At 41.1% G+C, this 24554-nt stretch overlaps 1 protein-coding gene across 4 annotated transcripts in view; it reads right to left on the reverse strand.

The window, feature by feature from the left end:
• Positions 1-10950: 10950 nt before the first annotated feature.
• Positions 10951-24554, reverse strand: part of arb2a (ARB2 cotranscriptional regulator A) — a 137136-nt gene continuing 123532 nt past the window's right edge. For 3 of the 4 annotated variants that reach the window (XM_067519827.1, XM_067519832.1, XM_067519829.1), the window contains one exon: positions 10951-12205. In XM_067519827.1, coding sequence (XP_067375928.1) covers positions 12045-12205 — 161 coding nt within the window. In that variant the 3' untranslated portion in view covers positions 10951-12044. Of the gene's footprint in view, positions 12206-22148; positions 22638-24554 lie in introns of those variants that run through there. The other variant, XM_067519831.1, reaches the window with a different exon arrangement.

Below are 24554 nucleotides of genomic sequence, written 5' to 3' on the forward strand. Positions count from 1 at the left end.
ATATCACTGAACAAAGTCAAGAAGATAGATTTTCTTTTATGTGGTTGAGGATAAACACAGTGCAAGTGCAGCCCATGTGGGCTGTGAATGGTGGTTTTGGCTCTTGTCCTCATCTATTCCTCATATGAAGACAGCTGAAATACAAAAGTGAACTCCGGTGTCTCTATATCGAGTCAAATGAATCATTACAAGGAAATTAACTTTCGACTATGTCCTACATTAAACAGTCTATACTGTATTTATAGGTGACTCTAATTATACATTACATATTGCCTTAGCTGGAGGGGTCAGAAACTACCTACAGCACACACACTCTCTCTCCCACACACACATAAACACACACACACACAAACACAAACGAGAAACTGATGGACAGAGAAGTTGCAGGAACTGCTCCTTCCTGGGACATTTTACTTTAGAGAACAGTTTAACCACAGGCATGATTCCACTGTTGATTGAGCTGTGTTACCCATTTGTTCTAGACACCCCCTCAAACACACACACACAGTCACACTTCCTCCCCCGTTGGATCCTGGGTGGTGTGGCACAGCAGGTTCGCTTGTACTGTATACGGGGCCTCTCCACCTGCAGCTTTCAAAAGACACAAACATGGTCAGGCTCACCTCATTCCAAGCACATCCGCGTCTTCTCTTACTGCTATTTACATTAGTTGGCCTACACTTGGATAACACGTTATTAGCAAGCGGGGGAGAGTGGGAAGCAGCATTTCAATTATTTTCTGAACAATGGGCATGGGGCCGTCATACATTTTGAGTGTTTGAGTAAGGCTCTCTTGGTATTTGTTTTCCTCGACTTAACAAGCCACCATCTCACACATGCATATAGAATTGAAATCGCTCAGAGATCCCGCAGGCAAAGGGCGGGTTGCAGGGTTCAATTAAGGTGGAATAATGCATGGGGACAAAACGCGTGATACCCTCGATTGAAACTGATCAGAAACCACAGCTTCTCTGTTTTGATATAATGTTGCCTCTTTGTATGGGCACTAAGGCCTATCTGTGTCTCTGAAATCGCCAGCTACTTTGATTTTGGAAATAATTCCGATGCTTCAATATAAAGCTAAGCATTTAATACCACCCAACCTATGTGTAGACTAATTCACTCACTTTTTTGACATTCCTTTCTTTCCTTCCTTAATCGAATTTGCCACATTTAAGCTGGTGCGTGGATTTTGAAGAATAAGCAGCCATTTGGGCTCTATCCCTGGAATGACAAAGAATACGAAGGTTTGTCATAATTTCCTGAGTAGAAAACAAGATATTTTACCGTCACAGTGGGATTTTAACGAATTAAAATATCTCACTGCTCGCCTGTGATAAAAAAAGGTATGGGATTGAGGCGCTCGCTTGTTCAGTAACTTGCTGTCAGTATAGTTAGCAGTGCTCTGATATGGACGGTGGCTGCAGAGCCTCATCTCTTGGGGTTTTAATTAACAAGCTGTCTCAAAGCTGTAGAGCTCCATCAAACAGACTCCCTCTCTCCCTTTTCTCTCCCTTTCTCCACCAGTAAATCCTCCTCCCGTTAGTGCCTTGGGCTCTCTCTCAAACTTTAGACATTCTGGTTCCCAAATCAACTTGTTACCACAGTATGTGCACCAGCTGATGGGGTGTAACCACTCTAAGAAGATTTGCAAAATATAAATTGCTTGTTTTCTCTTTTTGCTTAGCATCTATTTACATGCACTGATGCGCACGTTTCTTCACCAGACGTCCACATACTGTATGTACTCTGTTGGGGTTTGGCTTAAAACCTGGCTGTTGCACGAAGGACTGTTGCTTTCTCTGTAGCTCACGTGATACAGAGATGACTTGTATAATCTGTTAAAGTGGATGAAGCCTTTCAATCTGCTTCACAAATGTGGAGGGATGCGTCTTTAACCCGCGAACACCTGCCCATAATGTCTAAACATACTTTACAAAGTCACATTTCAAAAATATTATTTAGAAGAAGGAAGTGGAGAAATTTAACTAACTGAGTTCTACTTTTAATTTCACTGTAATAATGTGACGCTTTAAACTACTGGTTACTTAAAACAATCTGCTTTTACAAACACTGGTAAAAAAGCAACTTACACAGTATTAATACCAAAACTCAGTGAGACTATTTTTCTGAAATTGGAGTACTTTTACATTTGATACCTTGAGCACGTCTGGACAACAGGACGTATGTACTTTTACTCTTAGTTGAGTATTTGTATAGAGCAGTGTCGCAACTTTTACTTAAAGTTAAAGAAAGATACTTCCTTTACTGCTGGGAAATGTTTTCTACAGTGGCATTTAAGTTGATCAAATAGTATTACTTTGAGGGTAGTCTTGGATAAAACACAACAAATAAATCTTTGTCTAAGTGTAACTCAGTATTGTGTACATAAGCGGCTGGCGCAACAGCCAATGTAAACCACGAACCTCGTTTTGATTTACCACAGTATTATAGTGTAAGCAGTGGCTTCAGAGTAGATTTGTCTTTGGTGGAAAGAGCAGATCTCTCTCTCTCTCTCTCTCTCTCTCACCCTCTCTCTCTCTCAGCCTATAGTAAACTTGGTACTGGGTTTCCCACCGTGGCCCAGACGGGGGTAATTTGATAGCAAGGCAAGGTCAAGACAGTGCGCTGTCCATGGTGCTGCGGCAGGGCAGGCTGGATGTTATCATCAAATTAGACAGGACAAGTTTCAAATCGATGCCACCCCCGGATGTCTTGAGACCGCCAGCAGTCGGAGTTAAAGTCCTAACAAGTCCCCCCTGACAGGTCAACACCTCAACACAAACACCTACCTCTGATGCAGCAGCCTACAGGTCAGCATCGCTGTGTTGGTGAGATAAGAACCAATCCCACTGAAGGCTCTAAGTGAAATATGGCTTAAAGTCCTCTGTTATTCTGCGGGCCCTGCACGAGACCCGGACAGCTGATGGTGGATGTCCTGCTTTTACAAAGATTACTTTCCTTACATTTGAAGTTCTTTTGCTATATTTAATATTTCATTTTTCTGTGTGTGTGTGTGTGTGTGTGTGTGTGTGTTTGTGTCTGTGTGAGAGGGGGGGGATCAAATCCCGCACAACAGACATTCACACACGTGTTGTTTTGTTCATACAATTTATGCACATGTTGTTATGGAAGGACCAAAGTTTGGGTGAAATTGTAACTTTTTGGTTTAATTTAGTGAATCGTTAGGAATGCATTATTCTAAATATGAACGTTGCACGGTCACTAGTCGAGATGTAAACAATCCGCTTTTCATCCTGACAACATCAGAGAATAAAATGTTTTAATCCATAAAACGTAAAAGTTCATGTAATTTTTAGATCAAAGATGATGTCAGTATGACATTTTCTTTTGCAAAACAGTTGCATGAAATTAGCTAAATTTAACTTCTACGTTTTGTAGAATATATAAGATGTTTATTTCAGGTAACTACGGCTTTTAAAATGTATGATCAGAGTTCCTAAAGAAAATAATTTTACTCATTAAGCTGCAATTGGTGCGTTCTCTAAATTAAAAAAATTGTACAAAATAAAGTGCACTGTAATCCAACTCTTTCCTAATTTCCTCTTTCAAACTATGTTCTAGAAATATAATTTAAAGTGGGAATAAAATATACAATTGTTGCAAAAGTAAAGCTGAAAAATGTAGACTTTGACCATATGTTTAATATGTATTATCCACAGAATAAATGCCATTAGTAACAATTCATTTGTGAAAGATCAGAAGTGAATGAGTTGAGAGGGGATCCCAGACAGGAGGGAAGAGGGCACTGATTAGAGATGCTGCCAATCTGTCACCACCTGACAGCTTTTGCTGCAGGGATAAACAGCATAAACAGCAATAAAGTACAGTTGGCCGCTGTGCTGTTAACTTCACAAACACACACACACACACACACACACAAACAAAGCTCGCCACCGGAGGATCAGGTAAATTCACTCAACTCCTCGCAGCTCCCCCCACCCCCCTCGCCTATCATCGCCTCTGTCTCCCTCCCTGCATGTCAAACTACCCCTTCCTCCCGTCCTTCCTCCGTCAAACTCTTCTCTTTTCATCCTCCCTGCTGACTCAGGTAGCAAACACAATGAGGACCTTAGCGACAAGAAAGAAAGCTATTCAACCGGATGGAGAGATTGTGCACGGGAGAGCGGGAGAGAAACGTTATATTTCAATGGCTGATAAAGAAATGAAATAGATGGGAACAAAGTCTAAGCCGTCGGGATGGGTAGGAGGGGTTAGGCATCACAGAGCAGGCTGCAAGGTGACTGCAGGCCCTTTAATAACACAAGTATATTAACTCGCTTAACCACGGAGCTTCAAAATGAACCGAACTTCACTTAAGGGCCTTGCAAACCATGAAATGCACATCAAAATACACCTGCCAATCCCACCACCGATATTCCTTCAAGCCCGTCCCCCCCCCTCCTCTCTCTTCATCCGAGCTGTCTGTCATGGTGTGGCCCGGTTAATTTGAGATCATTGGATGGCAATAACTTCATTTAGACCTTCATCTCTTTTTGGGGTGGATGTAATGAGGATGCAGGGTGCTGCCAGTGAAAGGCCGCTCCCTCAGTAATAATAACTTGGATCTTATTCTTACCCCACGCACTGGCGTGTTTATCCTCGGAGGGCTGCGTCCACATGATGAAACTCATCTATAATGTGTGATTTAATATCGCGTTGCACTGTATTTTTTTTTCTCTCATAGATTTTAAACTCAAAAAAGAGCAGACGGTGGGGTGTTTGGCGCTTAGTGCCTGAGCCACGCTGCAAACGTGGCTGTTTTAATACAGCCTTCAATCGGTGTTGAACTTTATTTTTAAGTGTTTGTTTTTCTCACAATGTAACAAAAAATACTTCATAAAGTTGAAGTGAGGTAACTTTTTAAAACTAATCTGTGTCAGCAATATTTGATGGTCTTGATGTCAGCGTTAATTTCATTTTTTTACACAATTTAAATATATTTAAAAAATGTTTACTCAAAATGTAGAAATAAAACAGGAAACACTGACTGATCTTACACTGTGTCAAATGTAATAACGCGTTGCCTTTTAAACAATATGTGGCTAATAGCTCATTAAAAGGCTGATTTTCTTGCAGTGTAAGCCAAGGCCGTCAGCTAATCGATACCCAACGAAGTCCAATGCGCTATTGATTTAGGGAGGATTCTTTCTGGAAATGCCTCATTATTTCGTTGCTTTACGTGTAAGAAAATATAATTTCACATACAATCGACCTGCTTCGATTTATTATGGCTACTTGAAATTAAACTATGCACTTATTTTTTTTAACTTATCGATGACAAACCACTAATTTGGTTGCTGTTAGTAATAACACAATGGGACATAAGGAGAAGGGATGTTTCCCCCCCACAGAATGACTGTGAGCAACTTTCCGTTGAAAACCTCAATTTTTCAGACGAACTCCTCACTAAACTTTCAGAGGACTCTGAATAAAGTTTTTAAACTACAGCTTTGATTTTTTACATTTTCGTTTAAGATTATTTTATATTTCGTCTAAACCTCAACCACCTGCTTTTCCGATTGATGTTTTATTGTATGTTGTTGCCTTTTTAATTACTGGGAGGTTTTGAAATCGTTAAATAAATAAATGTTATACTTATAAATTTGACTTGGTTAAAAAAAAAGATTTAATTTATTTGTTACCTGTTACGTTGTACAATAAACATTTGTGTTAAACATATTTTTGAAATAAAGTAAATAACGTGAACGATAAATAATTATATTTCTTTCTTGCAATATATGAATATAATTAAACATTTGAACAAAAATTATTTATTTGTACATTTTATTTGATAAATATGATAAATAACAGGTCTGCTGTTAAATCTTAAACTATAGCGTATTTAAATATATGGGCTAAGAAGTTTTAAACCGGTTAGAAAATTTATTATGAATTATAAATCCATTTTTTGAAGGCAAAGGTGACTGAGACCTACGAGCAGTAAATTCACTCTCCATTTAAAATTTTTGTTTAATGTAAACTGCAATGTACAGAAAATACCACACAATCAAACTATTTAATTTCTTTGGTGCCTAAGTGTGAGCGTCTTTGCAAAAACACGGACATACACGTGTGTAGTTCTACATATTATATCTGAAATTCGACAAATTACAGTGATGAATAACACACATTATTGGTCTTGGTTTTCCAGGCAGCCAGTCGCATTTTAAGACATGTGAAAGGCCCCGATCCCAGGCCTACCTAGAGCCCCTTCCTCCTGACTGCCATCCATCAACACAAAATGAATCATTTTCCCCAGTAAGTCGTCGGTGGCCTGTTAAACTAGAGCAGTCAGCTGCAATGCTGCCTTTCCTTCCTCCATCGCTGCTTGCCTAACACTGCTGCCCTGAAATCTTTAGAGAGAAAAGCCCCAAATCTTAAAAGTCAGAGCCCATTCTTCAAATGTATTGCATTTCAGAGGTTCTTTTTTTACTGCATGAGTCTTTAGGCCAGCAGAGTATCAGAGGAGGTGTAATTGAGGGGGCGGTGAGGGGATAGAGTAGCGGTCCGCCTGAAAGCTGCTATTAAAGCCAAATGGACTGAACACCGTAAAACGGCTCTGCCAACAGCTGTCCCACAATCGGAGTATTATATTCCAAGATCCTCAAGCACGCACCACACACACATAAAGCTCTGCTCCTGGTGTGGTGGCTACTTACAGGCATTAGACAGCAACGCTGAGAAAAGAAAATACCAACCAATATAACCACTAGAACATTCCGCTAATATTGCTATTATATTATGGGGCCCTCGCCTAGTTGTGTTTCTTGGTGATTTTGGTCTCTGAAGATATTATTCACCTCTTCGCAAGCCAAACTCCTCTTAGAATAACCTAGGGGAATTGCAATTTTGCTGGGATAGCCGATTTGCTTTGCATATTTCCACACATTATAGTGCTTTTCCATAGCAGCTCCAAGACAGGTGAGAGCAAAGGCAGAAGAATAGCGATCAAATGTGTGTGTGTGTGTGTGTGTGTGTGTATGCACGCGCGCTCGCGTGTGTTCCAGTGAAGTAAGCTGAACACATCATTACACATGCTTGCACAAGATCTTTATTCGGGGGATTGTTTGCTTAAAGCTTTGGTGGCAGAGCATTTTTCAGCAGTTGTACAAACTATAAATACACGTGATGAGTGACGCGTCGCACATTAAATGACAGGGAGCGTTACACAGAAATTAAAGTAGCCGATACATTTGCCTGTTTCCAGCACCCCACTCGGTGCAACACCTGTGCCCAGACCCCCATCTTCCAGCAGTGCAGAATAAAGGCCAGTCACACTCTTTCCTAAATGTGATGTCTGTTGTCTCCGTCTGCGAGTCCCTATTAGAATAGAGGAGAGAGGCGATTGAAGAGGAGTTGTTTCCACTGGATTAAATGGTTTCTCTGCAAGTCAATGAATATGTAATGATGTCTAACGAAAACGACCAGTGAGCTCTGTGCTCTGGTATAGAGGCTCTATATTAAAGACCTCTTCTGCTGAGGAAAAACGCAGCATAGAGCCGGGCAGAGAAAAGAGGGGCAGCGAAGGGAAGAAGAAGGGATACAATCTTGAATGTGCCTCCAAGCTTAAGCCAGACATTCTCCCCTGTCAATAGACGAACAGTATTTGCTCACGTACTGAGAGAGAGAGAGGGAGAGAGGGTGGTTGGGTCTTTTTTTTTGAGGCAAGGACGGGGGTGAAATCCCATTTTTTAAAAACTGCTTTTGAAATATTGTTTCTGATAAGCAGTCATGCCAATAAAGTAATTGAATTGAATTGATAGAGAAGGAGCTAGAGGGAGAGAAAGAGAGTTCCTCAACCATGATTGTTAAAAGTATTTTTGCCTTAGTTTACTCGATAAAACATTGATTGTTGCTGTTAGCTGACCCGTAAAATTTGGGGGTTAGTTTTCTCTTCTGAGCTGAGCATATAATTATGCAAATAGTGATCTGACAGTGATCCGCTGGAGGAGTGTGTGTGTGTGTGTGTGTGAGGGGGCCTGTCAAGGGGTGACATTCCAACTTTGCCTAATGCCTGGTTCCTTTGGAAAGAGTTCATCTTCTGCAGGAATGGCGTGCATATCAGAGTGGGCTGGTGCAAGCAAGCGTGACAGCAACTCTCGTAGAGTAAAAATTGAAATATCAGGCTGTGGCAGCACAGGGGGTTCCCCAACTTCACATGTCAAGGACCCCACCCAAGCCACCCACTCCTCCCCAAATCCGACATTAGAGCAGGGACCCCCCATTTGGCAGAATTTCACCCTAAAGCTCCGCAGTTGATGTTATTTTCTGTCGCAGATATGATTCAGTGTGGAGCCGTCTGCAACTGCCTGAACTGTGAGATGACGACAATAGCTAGGATGGCGAAACCTATAATCAAATCAGTCATACCTATTATACATTCACACGCTGTACTAACTCCGAGCGAATAAGAGGACAGATGAATCAGACAATTCCTCGTTGGAAGGCAATTTTAGAAACCACTAACTAACAACCCAGACATGAAGAGATCGGCGCTGTTGTAAAAAGTTAAGAGATGGCTACATGGGTCACAGTGAAGCATGAGTGGTCGATCTAAACACACAGGACCTTCAGAAAATCACTTAAGGATAAATGGGATGCAGTTTCTGTTTAGCAGGATCTCAAATGTCCAAACTGAGCCGAAACACAAGGCTTCTGCAGAAAAGAGTGTTCCCTTGTTGGAACTGAACGATCGAGCTAAACTTACACAGCTTCTAATGTTGTCATGTAATCTGTAAATGAACTTCACAGATAATGATCAAGTTCCAAGGCATATTATAAAACAGAATTTGTTCCACGGTGTCCATCTGCCTCAGGTGATAACTGGCTGGAGGTCATAATTTAAGGTGCCACTACATGATTGTATTGGACAGAAGGCGGGTTATTTAATTAAACTCAGAAAATTCTTATTAATCCGAGAATAGAGATTTTGCTTCAGAAGATCACAGCAGTGTTAAGTTATATTTATCCCAAGGAGGTTCTAAACCCATTTTCAAGACTCAAAGTTGAGCCTAATTTACTTGTGTGTGTCCCCGCGTGTGTGTGATTGAATGCCTCTCTTTAATCAGCGTCCTGACACAGTGTGAGGGGGACTCGCTGGTTCCACTTGTTGTTCAGGGGTTAATGGAAAAGATTTCTAAAGATTTATTGAGGGGGCGTTTAATGACCTGATCGGTTTCACCGTGTGAAAACAAATGATGCTGTAAAACCTCGCTGAGTTAGAAGAGGCTCACTTTGCCAAAATTAATGACCAAGAATTAGTGTTTATAGTTTGTTTTGACACACTTCTAACTGCGGATATAAGCAGGTAAAGATACTGCGCTTTAGCTCGAGCTATAGGACAATTGTGAAATTCAGCTCTTTCAACTTTTATCTTTAACACTCCCCACAGGTTGAAATAAGGTTAAATCAGTTGATTCACATCAAATAATACTTAACAATGGCCGACTGTGTGGCAGTATATTAACAATGAAATGTGAGGTGGTCTCCTTTCTAGCTAAGATTTCATAGATGTCATGTGAGATGATGGCCCAGGTCATTTCTTCACTTTTGTCCCGCTGCACTTCACAGTTCCCGGGCACATCTTTCTGTCGGTCTTTACAGTCGAGCTGACTTTGTACAGATCCGTAATGTGTAGCTTCCTGTCCTGCACCTGCCATTCGTTAAAAACCTCATAGTCTAAAGAAACCACGGAGCAAATAACAACATAAACCAAAAAAGGAATATGTACAGTTTAGAAACATACATTATCAAAGTTGGTTTTATTTTCTTTAGATTTATTAGATTACAAAAACGAAATAAATTATGTAAAAGAGGAGCAGATGTCGTTGAGGCGGAAACTTTAAAATCATTTTTAAGGACAGAAATTTAAAACTTAATTGGAATCAAAGGAGAATAAGACTGATATCTCAGAATATAATAAAAATAAGTGACCTTGCAGGACACTCGCGGTTTCATAAACCCCAAAGGCTGGTACTGCGATAAAACAAAATAGGCATGTTCCTTAAACCAATACAACACAGAAACCATCTGCAAAAATTTCTTTAAGACCAATTGGCCAAATTAGTCCCCCTTTATTTGCAGACTGTGCTTTGAATTTAGGCTGCTCTTACATCTTCTGTTCCATTCACATATGGCTTACTGGATATTATTAAAAACAGAGAGCTGAATCTTGTTTATTCCTAAGGCAACAATATACAAATTATGGAGTGAAAAATGAACTGATTGTAGCTGAAAAGCAGAAAGATGAGCAACGGTATCTTGAAATGAAATTCATCAAATCAAATAATAAGCCAACTTCTTTGCTGAAACCTGGAGAGATCTGAATCAAATTAAAAGGAAATTAGGCCTGCAACCATCACAGTTGTCTCATTACAGCAGAAAGATAATCCACAAAAGCCTTAATCCACACACACAGTGGGAAGGAGAGGCAGGACTTCAGTGTAAAAGTTTAACAATAGTAACCATTTTGAAAAAAAAAAGTATATTTGAGAATGTGTCTAAGGTATCTGGTTTAAGTTTTTACTAATGTCAAAACACATTACAAATGTATTCCATTAAGCCTTGAGTGGCTTATAAAACACACCAGCCTTATGGAAAAAAATTTATCATGTTTGTGTCACATAGTCAGATTATATGCAGCTGAGCAGGGAGCTGACTTTGTCACTTCTAAGTACACAAGAAGAGTACTTTGTTGAGATGAAAAAAAGGGGGAAAATGATACGTTACATTTCTCCAACATCTAAGGAAATATCATTCAGGCTTAGAATAATATTGAAATCTTGGATTTCCTGACACATGTAAGGTGATATATTGAGGCTTTATGAATGCTGTGAGCTGACTTCTGCCTCCTGTTAAAATGAGATATCCCTCAAACCTATTTTGATGCTTGACTTTAAGTGATTTTAAATATGCTCTGTGTCCAGATTTTTCCATATTCAGCACAGGTTGTGCATGTTTTATTTGTTTCATCATATTCAATCATGCGGAGACATCAATTTCAAGGATATAAAATTGAAAAAAGAAGAGAGAAAAAGAAAGTTATATATTTGTAATAAACACAAAGAAATGGACTCCACAGTTTTGTAAATGATACCCAGAGATCTTCTAAAGTAAACACTTGCAGTTATTCAAAGTATTGGCTTAATATTAAAAATCAGTGTGAATATATGTATTTGGCATTGCATTCAAATTTAGTTCAAAAATTGAGAAATTAAAGAAAAAATATATCCCTTATTATAAGCAATTCAAAAATACATGATTCGAATGAGCACATTTTACACAAAGCTGAATGAAGTCAGGTTAAAAAGCTGACTGCATGTGCAGAGGAGAAAGAGAATGAACAAGAAGTCATAAAAACAGCATCCTTTTACAAAACAAAAACATTCACTTTTTAAAAGCATTTGTGGTGAGCATGGGCAGGAACAAAATTGAAATTATATCAAACCTTAGAAGATGCCACAATGAAAAAGCTGATTTCAGGTTAAGCAGTTCAGACTTTAGGACCATGGGGGCTGGGGGGTGGACTGAAAAGAGGGAGAGACTGAGCAGTGCAGACTGTAGGGCAGGCAGAGCATTAGCTCAGTTCAGGCTGATGTCAGGACAATTAGAGGTGCACCACAGTGCATTGTGCACAGTGCCTGTCAGCCTTAATCTGTGCTGCTGTGGCCCATACCGCAGCCAGGCCACAGCCCACGGGAAGTGCTAACACTCAGGCCCATATTGCTTTGACAGTTGCGCTCATCTAGAAGTAATGTAAAACGTTATTGTGATGTATACATGGTGACCCTGTACTCTTGTCTTTACAACAATAAGGCTATGTGAGTGCAGAGTCAGGGAGGGCTGCAAGGAAGAAATGACACTCAGGGGAAAGGCTGAGCAAGAAAACATAGAGGGAGGTTACTGAGGGACAGGAAGAAAAAAAATACAGAATGTGGAACCTTAGTCTCCTTTTCTGAATTCCCCCTTCTGATCCCTTGCCACCCCTCCCCCTCCTCTTGTTTGGAGTCAGCGTTGCCCCTCTACAGATCTTGGTGTTTGTTTTTGAGGGAACTGCTGCGAGTGGTGACAGTTTTGGAGGACTCCTCTGCTTCCTCACCCTTTTTTGCCTCCAGGACCTCACTGAAGAACCTGAATATGGACTCAAAACTCATCCAGGAGGTCAGCTCGTGTCTCTCTGTACCTACATGTGAAAGATAAACAGAGACACACAGACAGACGAACAGAAGCATGAACAGGGTTAATTTGCTTACTATAAAGTTGGCAAAATAGGTGCATGTGTTTTTTACATGAGTACAATTTTTGCTTTGCATTGACTGCAATTGGCATCTCTGGAAATGAACAATATTACATAAGACGTTTAGTGTCACAACTCCCATAATGCATTGTTTTGCCCCCTGTAAACCCAAGGCCTAATGCATGAGAGTCATGACAGCCTATGACCCATTAGTCCAATGGGAAAGCCATAATAGGTTAGCCAAGTGGATACCTGATAATCGACACCCCTCCTTGCCCCCCTCTTTCCATTTCAGGCCTTCAACCAAAACCAGAGTTATGCACAATGGGTCCACTAAGTGAAACCAGTGGAGCGGTAGTCATTCATTCTAAAGGGCTGATTGAGGAAAGGCAAGACAGAAGTTAGAGAGAGGTAACTCGCAAACATATCAGGTGGTCTGATGGTGGTGGGGGGAGGCACCAGTGCTGGGTTTCCCTCTAACCTCCTCTAGGTTAGCCAGTTCCCAAGTTGGGGTCACACTGGAGCTTGAAATCTGGTACATTCGCCTCAGGTTCCTTGAGGTTTAGGTATCACAAGCCCCCTTTTTAGATGGATAGCACGATGGATAGCAAACTCTATGGCAGTTTGTCCAATGCCAGTGAGACCTGCCACAAAACACCTCAGCTCTGCATCAGAGCATTGATGATGAGGCTGCAGCTGCTGCCTGAATCGTCTCTGTGCCTGCTCACTAACCATTCAGTGATAACAAATAATAGCTTGTTTCTGCCGCCGCTGGCTAGCAGCTCAGCTGCTTAGCAACACAACTGTAACTGGACTTGAGAAGCCATATTAGGGTGTCCTCTTGTTTCCCAGAGGGAGAATTGGTTTGCTGCAAAACTATATTAGGAGTTTCATCCCTTGATACATCTAAGAAAAATTTACATATGTTTACAGACACGCATACAAGTCTGGCAGTAATGTGTTTTTGAATCTTTATTTGCACACATATTTTTGTTTTATTTGTCTGATATGAAAATTAAAACGGGCCCCTGCTATTTTCTCAATAGGATTAAAAAGGATAAGCTTAGTATGTAAAATGAGTTAGGTTGACTGAAAAAACTATTCTTGGTTGAAAACCACAACCCTTCTGCACAAGTTGAATTAGCAGTACATTAGAAATGCCTCTTTAACACAGTTTCTTTCCTTCAGTGCCTCTCTCCACCCTCTCTTCTCCTCTGTGTACATCTTATGGGCTATAAATTGCTAGACTAGAAGGCCACGGGGATACAATTAGGAAGCACCTTAAAGGCTCTCTCACTATAAACAGGCCTCTGATGACCACTGCACTGACCCCATGTTTATTAAATTGACCCCTGCTTGTGCGCATTAATGGAGATGGCGTGCGTGCATGTGTGCGTGTATATGTTTGGAAAACTGGGGGTAAGTGCAGGGTCTTGTGTTGAGAGTTGCCGGTGTTTTGTTTGTGTCATTTGTGTGTAACGGTATGTAACGGGGTTCTCGATCACTCTGAGATAAGGGCCTGTGCTGCACGCTATATAGCAAGCAGACTGCTGTCAGTGCCTTGGGTCAAATTTACCGGCCTAGCAATCATGGGAGTCAATAACCCAGCACTCTCAGTGACTCTGCTACCTGTGTAGGGCTCAAGATAACACCTAGCCCTGGAAAACAAAGACACAGCCCTCTCACACCTCTAATCTATCATATATATCCAATTTAAGGGACTGTGATTTTTTTCCACCTCCTCCATTTTCCTCATCTCATTCGTCTCTCCCTCACTAGTGTTTTTACTTCTGTTTTGTCCCTTTTTCCTCCTCCAGACGTGATCAATGCCGCAGAGCTCTCTCGTTCATCCTGAACTGGAGGTGAACTCCTTCGGAACGCCGCCAGCCTCCCCACCCCATCCCATCGCAGTGCAAGGTCACCGGGGGGGCGTCTCTGTGCCAATATGCAGATGAGCTTGTGCCCCTCCAATGACTGTGGTGTTAAGCTCCACCCCACTATATGATGGAAGCTCTTTGATGAAGTCCCCCCCACAAGCCCCCCAAAACACAGACATAAACCCACTTTCACATGGGCTTAAAAAGGCCTTTAACAGTTTATGTCCACTCGTTCTTTAACAGCCAAAGTGTGTTGAACCTAATGGATGTTGTCAAAGCTAAGATGTGACCACTGATTTAGAGGAGAAACTCCCCATACAGAGAGTGAATTACCTCATCTATGTCACAAATCAAACTAATATCTTTAAAAGATGTGGGGATCGATAATGTGCCATCTGGCTTTATCTTGTGTGCAAAGTGAACCCATAAACAGCCAATGAGCACTACTTTATCCTCAATTTTAGTCCATTACTAAAAAAGTTTTTTAAATGAAAAGCAAATTTTTATGGATAATCAATTTCATGTATTGTTAAAACAATATATAACTGGCTAGGAGCTCTTCTGTTTCTATTAATCTGATTATGTTAAACCTTAGATTTAAGTGATCAAACTTTGAAAATAAAGTACCTTGTCTAATTATGTGTCTTTCCTTGCAAAAACTATGGATTAATTAAGTTGAATGCAACTTAATTGCATGCCATAAAGCTTTTAAAATTACCACTTGCATGTGCTAATTTTAAAATCTTTATTGCTAGTTAAATAAGTCTTTCTTTGCTATAAATGAATTAAGGACATTGCTGTGAGCTCCATAACATTGGGCATTATGTTTGGAAACAAAAAAATACTTTTGTTTCACAAGGTGTTTATAATTAGCATTAGGCAATGGCAAGTTTAGCAAAGTTTGCTACCAGTAGAGCAATGATAGCTGTAACGTATAAAAACAAGGTCTGTAGTGAAAGCTGTGTCTTTTGCTTTTGGTCGTGGCAGAGTAGCAGTCCAGCGCCTAACCTGCACCCCGTGTTTCACCATTCTGTATGTATTATCTGAGCCTGTTGAAGTGGCCTCAATATGTGACAGGCAGAAACGAGGAGTTGATCCCAGATATTTAGCCTTCTCCCCTCTGTCACGGGCACTGGAGTCCTCTCAAGGTAATTGGCTGACTGTTTGATCTCCCTCTGACTGTATGCCACTACAAGACACACACACACACACACACACAAACAAAAACATTCATCACTTGCAAGTGTCTACTCATTGATGACACACACACTTACACATACATTTACTCACAAGTGCAGCACATACACACTGTACTCCCCCAAAACACCTAGCAATCCAACACGCACACCCACGCACACATGCAGTTGTTATCATTTGTGTGCAGTGAGGTAAGGGAACAGAGGAGGAGAGTTATGAGCTGTTAAAAAGGAAACAAGGAAACTCCTCCATAGCTATAGGCCATGCTTTCTTCCCTTCGCACCAAACGCTGCATGCTGTTAAAAATGGTAATCGGCTCTGATTGTCACAAATTTCAAAACAAACGCTAGGTGACTGAAAAGCCAAAGTCACGCCCCGAGTGATACTCCGACAGAAAGCCCAAATCAAAGCATGCCGACTATAATTAGGTTCCATCTGGGCTACATTATTTAAAGCTGCACCAGTTAATTGCTTATGTACAAATGGCCTATTTTATTTGAATCAAACTCTTTTTTTGTGATTCGTAATTACATTGATGTGAAGGGGGCAATATCTCTTTATTTCATTTATAATATAAATACAAATAAAATTTATTGAGAGGATTTTGAGACCAGGGAAATGTAAAGTTTTGATACGAATAGAATTTATAGGTGCTTAGTCAAAAATATTGACATGTGGGTTAAGCGTTTAATGAGCTTCAATTAAAAAAAGAAGATGAACATTGATAAAATCATAAAGCAAAAATTACAAAAACAGAATGCCTAACAGGACTGATACACATGATATTATTGCATGTAGAAGCAAACATTTTCTCATTTCCTCTTGTCAAAGTTTTCATCAAAAATCTAACACAAACATTGCATTTTCTTATCAATTTCCCATCTACGGTAACCTAAGCTTTTGTTTTATCTTGATGTGAGACACAGCAGTGTGTTGTGGTGCGAGTGTTGCCTGGCTGTAACCTTAGCTGGGCTGCTGTTTGTGGAAACTATCTGTTGCATAGATCAGTGGTAGGGAATCGCTATCTGTATCCTGGTTGTCAGACGATCGGATTTCCGTCCCTGACACTCTATGATATTAGATGATCTAACATGGTGTGTGGGCAGATGCTGTGTGCTTGTGTGTATTCCTTCCTATGTGTCTGGTTGTCTACAAAAATGCACACATGACTACAGTTATTTATATGTGTTTTCATCTTTCTTGCTGACATGAGTAAAGGTCAAGAATGTCATTTTGTCCCACGTGGCTGTCTGTCAAAAGGGGCAGGACATGTTGCCACTGAAAATGAGGTCAAAGAGAGCCCAGGCAGGTGACAACTGGTCAGCCACACTGTCAGAGCTACTCTGCAACAAAATATGGATATGTTGTCCTCAGTCAAAGTGTAAATTAAAAGCAAATATATTTATTCAACAGAAAATGACAAAAGAGAGTTCATTTCATCAAATTAGTAACACCACTGCTGTGTCTTGAATGCAATTCATTTTTAATGCTCATCGGTAAGTGCGGTCTGCTACCCTCCCACCCCCCCAATCTCCCTAGTACAGCTTTAATTACTTTGCTTATTATTGTGTGTTGTTGTTAGACAAAAACAAGGCAGAACTCATTACACATCCAGAGATGAGGAACCTGAATCACTAGCTACAGGGGCCGCTAAGGGGACTCTGCATTTACCTAAAACAAAATACCATCGGAAGAGACAGAGAGAAACAAAATCAAGAGAGAGGGGAGAATATCACATTAATTTACTCAAAGCTTCAACCATTCTAAGATACTTTACATTCCCTAAATTATTTCCAGCTAGAGTGAAACTTGTGAAGAGGACTCCACACAAAAAACAGTGCAACACTGTACAAGAAGTACAGTGTCTCCTTCAGTCCCCTTCCTTCATCTATCCTTCCCCTCTCACTGCCTACCTACCTAGTCTCTGAGGCTGCACTGAGTGCTTTTTTTATTTTAACGTGAATGAGTGGCCTTGGCTATCATAAAGGACCCTCACTTTTATAGACTTGGAGCGGAGTATTTACAAGATAACCTCAGTCCAAGGACAGCGGCAGGCTATTTGATACCAGTGTCAGAATCTCCCCTCTCCTCGTCAGTAAAAATCGAAAGCCCAAACTTGTCCTCATCTCTGACAGCACCTCTCAGTGTCAGTTGTTTTACTTTTTTCTACTGAAACCAAGTGAGACACTTTGGGAAAAGAAAAGACAGCTGTGGGAGGCATTTAAAAAACACACTGATTGTACTTTTTCCTCATTTACATCTTCTGCTGAGATAATGTTAAATAAATAATGGTCATGGACTTAATTTACAAATGCATTCAAATAATAAAATTAAAGATTCAAGTTAGCACTATATATATGTAGTAGGTGAACACAAGTTACCAGGACTTAGTCTCAGTCTTCTCATAACATATAAATAATAAAATATAAATATATATAAATTGTTTATTTAAAAAGAAGCCTTTGAGAATGCTTTTTGGTCTTAACAAAGACCGCTAATTGACAAAACAAAGAAACATGATACTAAGATTGCCTTTGTAATAGCAAAAATTGAAAGTAGCAATGGAAAATAAGCTAATGTTACTGTAATTGTAAAATGCACTTGCAACACAAATTCTGCAATTTGTTTCTTTGTAAATCCTGAGGATCTTGCTTCAAGTGACAAACCAATGTTTCAACACTTGGGAGAAGAAATGTTAACTCTGAGCATGTCCGAATTTCACAGGTAGTTTTATTTAAAAAATGTCCCAGATATACCTGTTGATTAAGCGTGTATATGCGACACTGAAAGAAAGCGACTGAGTGACCAAGTGTGTGTACACATGTATGTGCATGGAGGAGCCTTGTTGGGAGTGCCACCCAGACATTAACACTGTAAACAGTGCAAGCCTCCTTGCCTGTCCAGGGCTTTTGTTCCATCTGCACCACCATTGGTCAGGACTTAAATGGCAAACACTCGGGGGCTGCTAGCTCGCCTGACATGGTTTTGTTTTTGGCCTATTGAGGGGCAATGGAGAGCTTCTGTTTCTATGCCCAGGCACAATGTGTCTCAAAAGCAGCATGGCTGAAAAGAGAGGCCCCCACAAAGAGTGTCCATTAGTGGAGGCACTGCATGCACATACGTGCACTTACATAGGCACCAGCGTATACACAGACACACACATACACACCGGGATGCCTGGGCAAGGGTCAGGAGAGGCAACCTTGCCAATGACTCTGGTGAAGATAGAGCATGCGCACATGGGTATGATCTAACACACACACACACAAGCAAACACACAAGCAGCATAGTATCTATACAACCAAATACGAGCCAAACTGCACACTTGCTACACCACTTCACTATACTACACTCACTCCTCACTCACATAAACACACAACCTCTGCTCTACTTCAACACAATGAGGTCTGGCACACACAAGCACACATGCACCTCCCTAGCACCTTCAGGACAATACCGGGCATAGAAATACACACATGCACACACTCCCCACACACTCTTCTACAATATCAGACATACACACATTACTTAGTCACAAAAGAGGTGGAGGAGGAGGAGAGGGGTTAGAGAGGCGCCCTTGCACCTGTAAGAAAGACAGGCCACATACAGAATCAATGGTCAAAGAAAAGACAGCCTTGAGTGTGAGAACCCCCATCCACACATGGCCATGTTGATCACACACACCTTACATACAGCCCTTCTTCATTCACCATGTTTTCTAAGCTCTATAGAAGACAGAATAGCCGTTAACACTACAGGCACATGCTTTGCACAATTTCAAGTATAACAGCAACATATCTGAAGGCATTATACACTGTCAGCAGGGTGTAGGAATGTACAGTGCATGGCAGAGCGTGTAAATGATGTCTCTCTTTACATTCATCATATATGTCTGTAGTCTAGCTATAAATGTTGAAACAGAACTACACTTGCTGCTTTCATGTTTACAATAATCCTAAATGCTTTGTTGCATATTTCTTACGATGCAGGTGCTCATGGCTGATGATAACAGTACATGGTTCGCAGTGGTCATGACTAGAACTTGATCTCTTTAGCACTACAAGCTAAAAGAAAGCTTAGTGGACAAAAATGATTGAAATTCTATCCAGTTTGTCTACTGTGTCAATCTCAAACATAGCTGAAAAATCAGTTGCCCTAGGCTCTTAGAAGAGAAAAAGGAAATGAATGCAAATGATCAAATTAGTGGAGCTGCTTGAATTTTACATTGAACATCAGACCATACTAAACTGAAGGGTATAAACAAAAATTATTACACACTTATGTGCATACAGTACACATATGGATTTCTTAGGTGAGAGGACATGCCTCAACATGCCAAGGTCATACCTCAACAGACATCCACAGAGACTAAATAGCAAATTTCTCTCTGTGTTTAGCAGCTCACAAGTGCAGAAGGAATGTGCAAAATACAATACAAAGACACAAAATCACAGACAAATATGCAGGAGGACACAGAAAAATGCCAATATTAATGTTAGTTTAGGAGTTATTCACTGTGATCACATTTGCACATATAAAACAAGAGAGGAAATAAATGCGAACATTTTCTGGCCACCTGAGAAAAATGTGCAGTGGAACAGTGTGACATACTAGATTCTATGATTTCCACACATTGTTGGAGTGAGAAATTTAATCCAACACTGTTTCACAGAGCTTTCAGCAGAAGTCCCATTTGTCTTTTATGCATATAAATTTACCAGCTTTGTCATGTCATCACTTGTCATATGACAACATATGAGAACATTTGACATACATTGTGGCACAGACAGCAGAGACAGCAGAGACAGGGAGAGAAGAGGAGAGAGGTCAGGTGGGGGAGGAGCAGGACAGGGGTGGAGATAGCAGAGAGTGGGTGTTGCGGGCGGGGCAGGTCTGAAATAGATCACTTAAAGGAACAAAGTGTAATTAATGGGTCGCCATAGATAACAGGGCTCTGGTCCTATCGGGGAATGTGCTAATGGAGTTGACACACACTCAACAAGATCAGTGGACAACCCTTTTTATGTGTGTGTATGTGTGCGTGTCCATGGGTGTGTGTTTTAGGGAGACACAGTGGAGAAACAGTGGGAGGAGAAGACAGCTAAGGTGACAGGTTAACATAGTTTCCTTCATGAAACCATCTACCCCGCCTGAAATCAGAGAAAACCCAAAAGGAAACACCACACACACACACACACACACACACACACAACCATGAAACACAAACATATCTATGCGAATCAGGCTCTCTAGCTCACGTAGACGTCGCGCCTCACATCAAAACATGAGTGATGTTATTACACTTGGCGAGTAGGCACACCTTCAGTCGCAGGGATATGGTTGTTTATGGAAAGATGGAGGAGGGGGAAGTCGCCTGGTCAAGACAGGGTCAGACCTGAAGTGTTCTAAGAGAAGCAAACTGACACAAACCTCTCCTCAACTTCCTGCCTGCGTGTGTCCATGCGTCAGGGGAACCCGGCTGGAGCCAAGGGGCCTGTGTATGTGGGGGTGTGTGGGTGTGTGTGTGTGCTCATGTGTTGATTAAAACCCTTGGATTTGGAGCCTGGCCGGGGAGGTTGGGGGACGATTTGCAGCCGCCCATGTGCACTAGGACAGTGAGATGGCCTGTGATGGACAAGGCAAGACAAAAAGGATATCCCCTGTTTGTCTGACAGAGTGGAGCTGCCACGTTACACACACACACACACACACACACACACACACACACACACACACACACACACAGCGAGAAGTCTGTGTCCGGGATGGATTCTGTGTGTGTATGGGAGTAGGTTAATTTTGCCTGTATAGTTATGTGTACCTTTGTCAGGGTCACAGACCCTGGGGCCATCTACTTTAGTGTGGTTTACTCAGAAAAGCAATGCCACATTAACACAATGCATGATAATAATATAGACACCCCAAGGCTTGGTGATGGATATACAAGGCACATACAAGGAATACAAATTTTTTTATGGAAATTAACTATTTGATGTCATTACAATCACATTGACAAGTCAGTAAATATCAAATGAACTAAATGTCCTTAATCACAAGGGCATAACCTAGAGCTCTAGGTAAATCTTAACTCATTGCATTGTTAAGTGTGTCCACAGGAGTCTGAAAGCATGTTTGTGTGTGTGTGTGTGTGTTTTTATGTGTCTGTGTGTTTGTGAGTGATGTAGTATCAGGGGGTTAAATGGAGAGGGATGAGACTCCAATCTGTCAGGACAAGGGGAAGACAGATTCAAAGACTCAAAATCAAACCTTCGCTCTCACACATGCATGTGCACACATAAACACACACTGATGGACAGTCCATAGCTCCCAGCATATCTCTACTTTGTCCTTGGACTGTCTGAATACCACTGGAGGCGAGCATGATTTGAGAGAGCAAGTGGGAACAAGCAGAGGGAGACAGAGAGAAGGGAAGAAAGAGGGAAATGATAGAGGGAAGGAGCGGGGGAAAGAAAAGAGGCGCCCCTCAATGACATCTAAAGAGATAACTCATTCTCCAGAGCTTCTTTTCTGTTGCTATCACTTTCTCAGGCAGCGCTTCTTCCACATAAGGCCTCAATTGCGAGTGACTGAGTAAGTGTGTGTGTGTGTGTGTGCATGTATAAATAACAGACAGTAGTGTTTGTAGGAATAAAGTGTATGTGAAAGTGAAAAAGATTTTTGAATCTGAACGAGATGATCTGAAGAATTATGAGGCACAATGATATGCATATGTAACAGCATGTTTATTGTTGATCTGAGTTTATGAAGACAGACATTATACCTAAGAAAACAGAGATACATAAAAACTGGTTGGGACGTTGCATACAACATCACTATTTAAATGTTTAGATAAAGCTGAAATTTGATGATACAACAATTGTGTGGTGTCTATGTATTCATGTCAGATTCATTTTGCTGCAAATCTGTGCTCAGATGTCTGCTTAAGAAATGATGTACAGAATACAACACAAACAACAGCTGGCTTGTCTGTTGATTGAAAGTTAACTTTGGGAAAACAAAGCATAGGGCCACTGGTGGGTCACAACTATGCTGAAAACATCCAAGCAAAACAGCAGGAAAACACAAAGTGGTGTGCCGCTGCCACAGTTGTCGGAAATGCTACCCTTTGTAGCCACAGACAACTGTGGGGAAGAGTTAACCTTTTGATAGGCTGTTTCGAGCCCCAGCTGTATGCATTTTTCATTGAAATGTGTGAGTCAGAAAGAGAATAATTATCTCTTCTCGCTCCATGGAGAGGCGAGGGGTTGTAGCCCTCAGTCTGGTCTTCATAAATGAAGTAAGTCCTGAAATGAAGCAGCACTGATGAGCATAGAGAGAAACTGAGCTATGCTAAATCTTTATTTCCCAAAGCTAAAGGCAATGTACACAGTAAAACTTTATTGTGAAGCACACTCATACTTTGGAATTGTTAGATATACTGCGAGGTTCCATTCACTTTTAAATGACCAGCCTATTCACCCTATTATTGTTCTTTTTGCAAAATATAATAACTTTGCTATAGCTTTGATAAAGAACATAATCCATCAATTTGCGAGACTACAATTAGGTTACGGAGATAACTTATCAAATCCCCTGTGAACAAGTACTAGGTGACAGTGGAGAGGAAAAACACACAAGTGTTAGAAACCTCCGACATTAATCCCTGCCTTTGTGTAGTGAATTTGTCAATGTGAGAGCTCCAGTAAAGTCATCTGGTAAAAAAGTTTGCAGTTTGACAAAGCAAAACGTCAAACAGGTATTTGTACATTCTAGGTAGCTTGTGCTGTAATGCACTGTGCTAGTTCTACTATTTACCAGCACATCATTGCTGTTGTGATACATTTCTTCAGTAGATAATTTGTATTTAAACTGCTGTGCAGCTTTGTCTGAAACACTTTCAGCCTGGTGTTTCTGGTTTGTATTTCCACTGCACACATGTAGAAATCACCTAGATCAATGGAGCTGCTTAGTTTTTTAGTGGAATGTTATTTTTGGTGTAAACCTATCCCAACAGTCTTATGTGTACACACAAACATACACAAAATCAAGTCTACCACACAGTGTAAGGTCACAGATCCTTGCTTCAGAGTGTCCACGGTCACCTCTAGAGGATTCACAATCCACAAACAGCCTGGCACAGAAACATATGTACACACATAAACACGTTTAAAAAAACCCCAAAAAGAAACAGAGGACCTGCCCCAACAAAGCTCAAGACCTTTAGTTGACAGCATCTCCTAACACCAGATCCACACACAGTATTGCCCTGACCTTGCAGCGATTCAAAATTAATCAAAATTGTAGCTGGGATCAGAGGTGTGGGTACAACGGGTAGAGAGAGTCATTCATTTTGTGTTTGTGTATGTGGGGTGGACGAGACGGAGTCAGAGATTGAGGGAGGGAAGGTCAGGGGAAGCACTCACCCTCTCAATCGTCCACTATTGACTTGTGAGCAGAGAGACCGTGCTGAGCAGTCAACGGCAAATAGAATAAACTGATCAATAACCTCGCACTTGTCAGGAGGGACGAAGGCACCTTAGAAAACAAACACAGCAGCCCAACTTGAACTATGCAGGGGGGGAACACTGATTAAATCCTGTAGAGCTCTGCCAGTTCACTCACCCAGTTTCATCCTCCATCCATGACGTGTGGAATGCTACTCCTCAAGAACACTGTGGGTGAGGGCTTACGGGTGGGGGGGGTGATTAGAGGAGGAGTCATGGTTTTCCAACCAAGTAGAATATTAAAACATTCAAAAGAGATAACAGAAACCTTTAGAAAAATGGCTTATCCCCAGCTTTCAAACAGCAAACTATTAAAAAATGTGATTTACTGTGTGTGTGTTGGAGGTCACTGCTCATTAGGGCAGATGTTGGAGAAAAGGGAACGACAGAGCTGTGAGGTAAATAAGTCAGCAAGATTGGTGGACTGGGAGAAAGGGGAAGGAAACTGAGTGAGAGCAGCAGAAACAGAACTGAGGGATGGAAGAAAGGAGAAGAGAAAAACTACCCTCTGTCATAATTTAAACGAGCCGTGGTCTCCCAACGCTCTGTTTACAATGTATAATTTATGCCTCCCAGTTCAAACACAGCTTTATCTGCACTCATCTGCTAAGTGATACGATTTCACTTTTTATAGCAGCCCCCCCAGCCGTCCATTCCACCACCAACACTAGTCCTTCCATAATACAGGCTAGTGTGATTCTGCACGCTTCATGCACT

This window comes from Channa argus, chromosome 11 (assembly GCF_033026475.1).
Source record: "Channa argus isolate prfri chromosome 11, Channa argus male v1.0, whole genome shotgun sequence".
NCBI classification, from domain to species: Eukaryota; Metazoa; Chordata; class Actinopteri; order Anabantiformes; family Channidae; genus Channa; species Channa argus.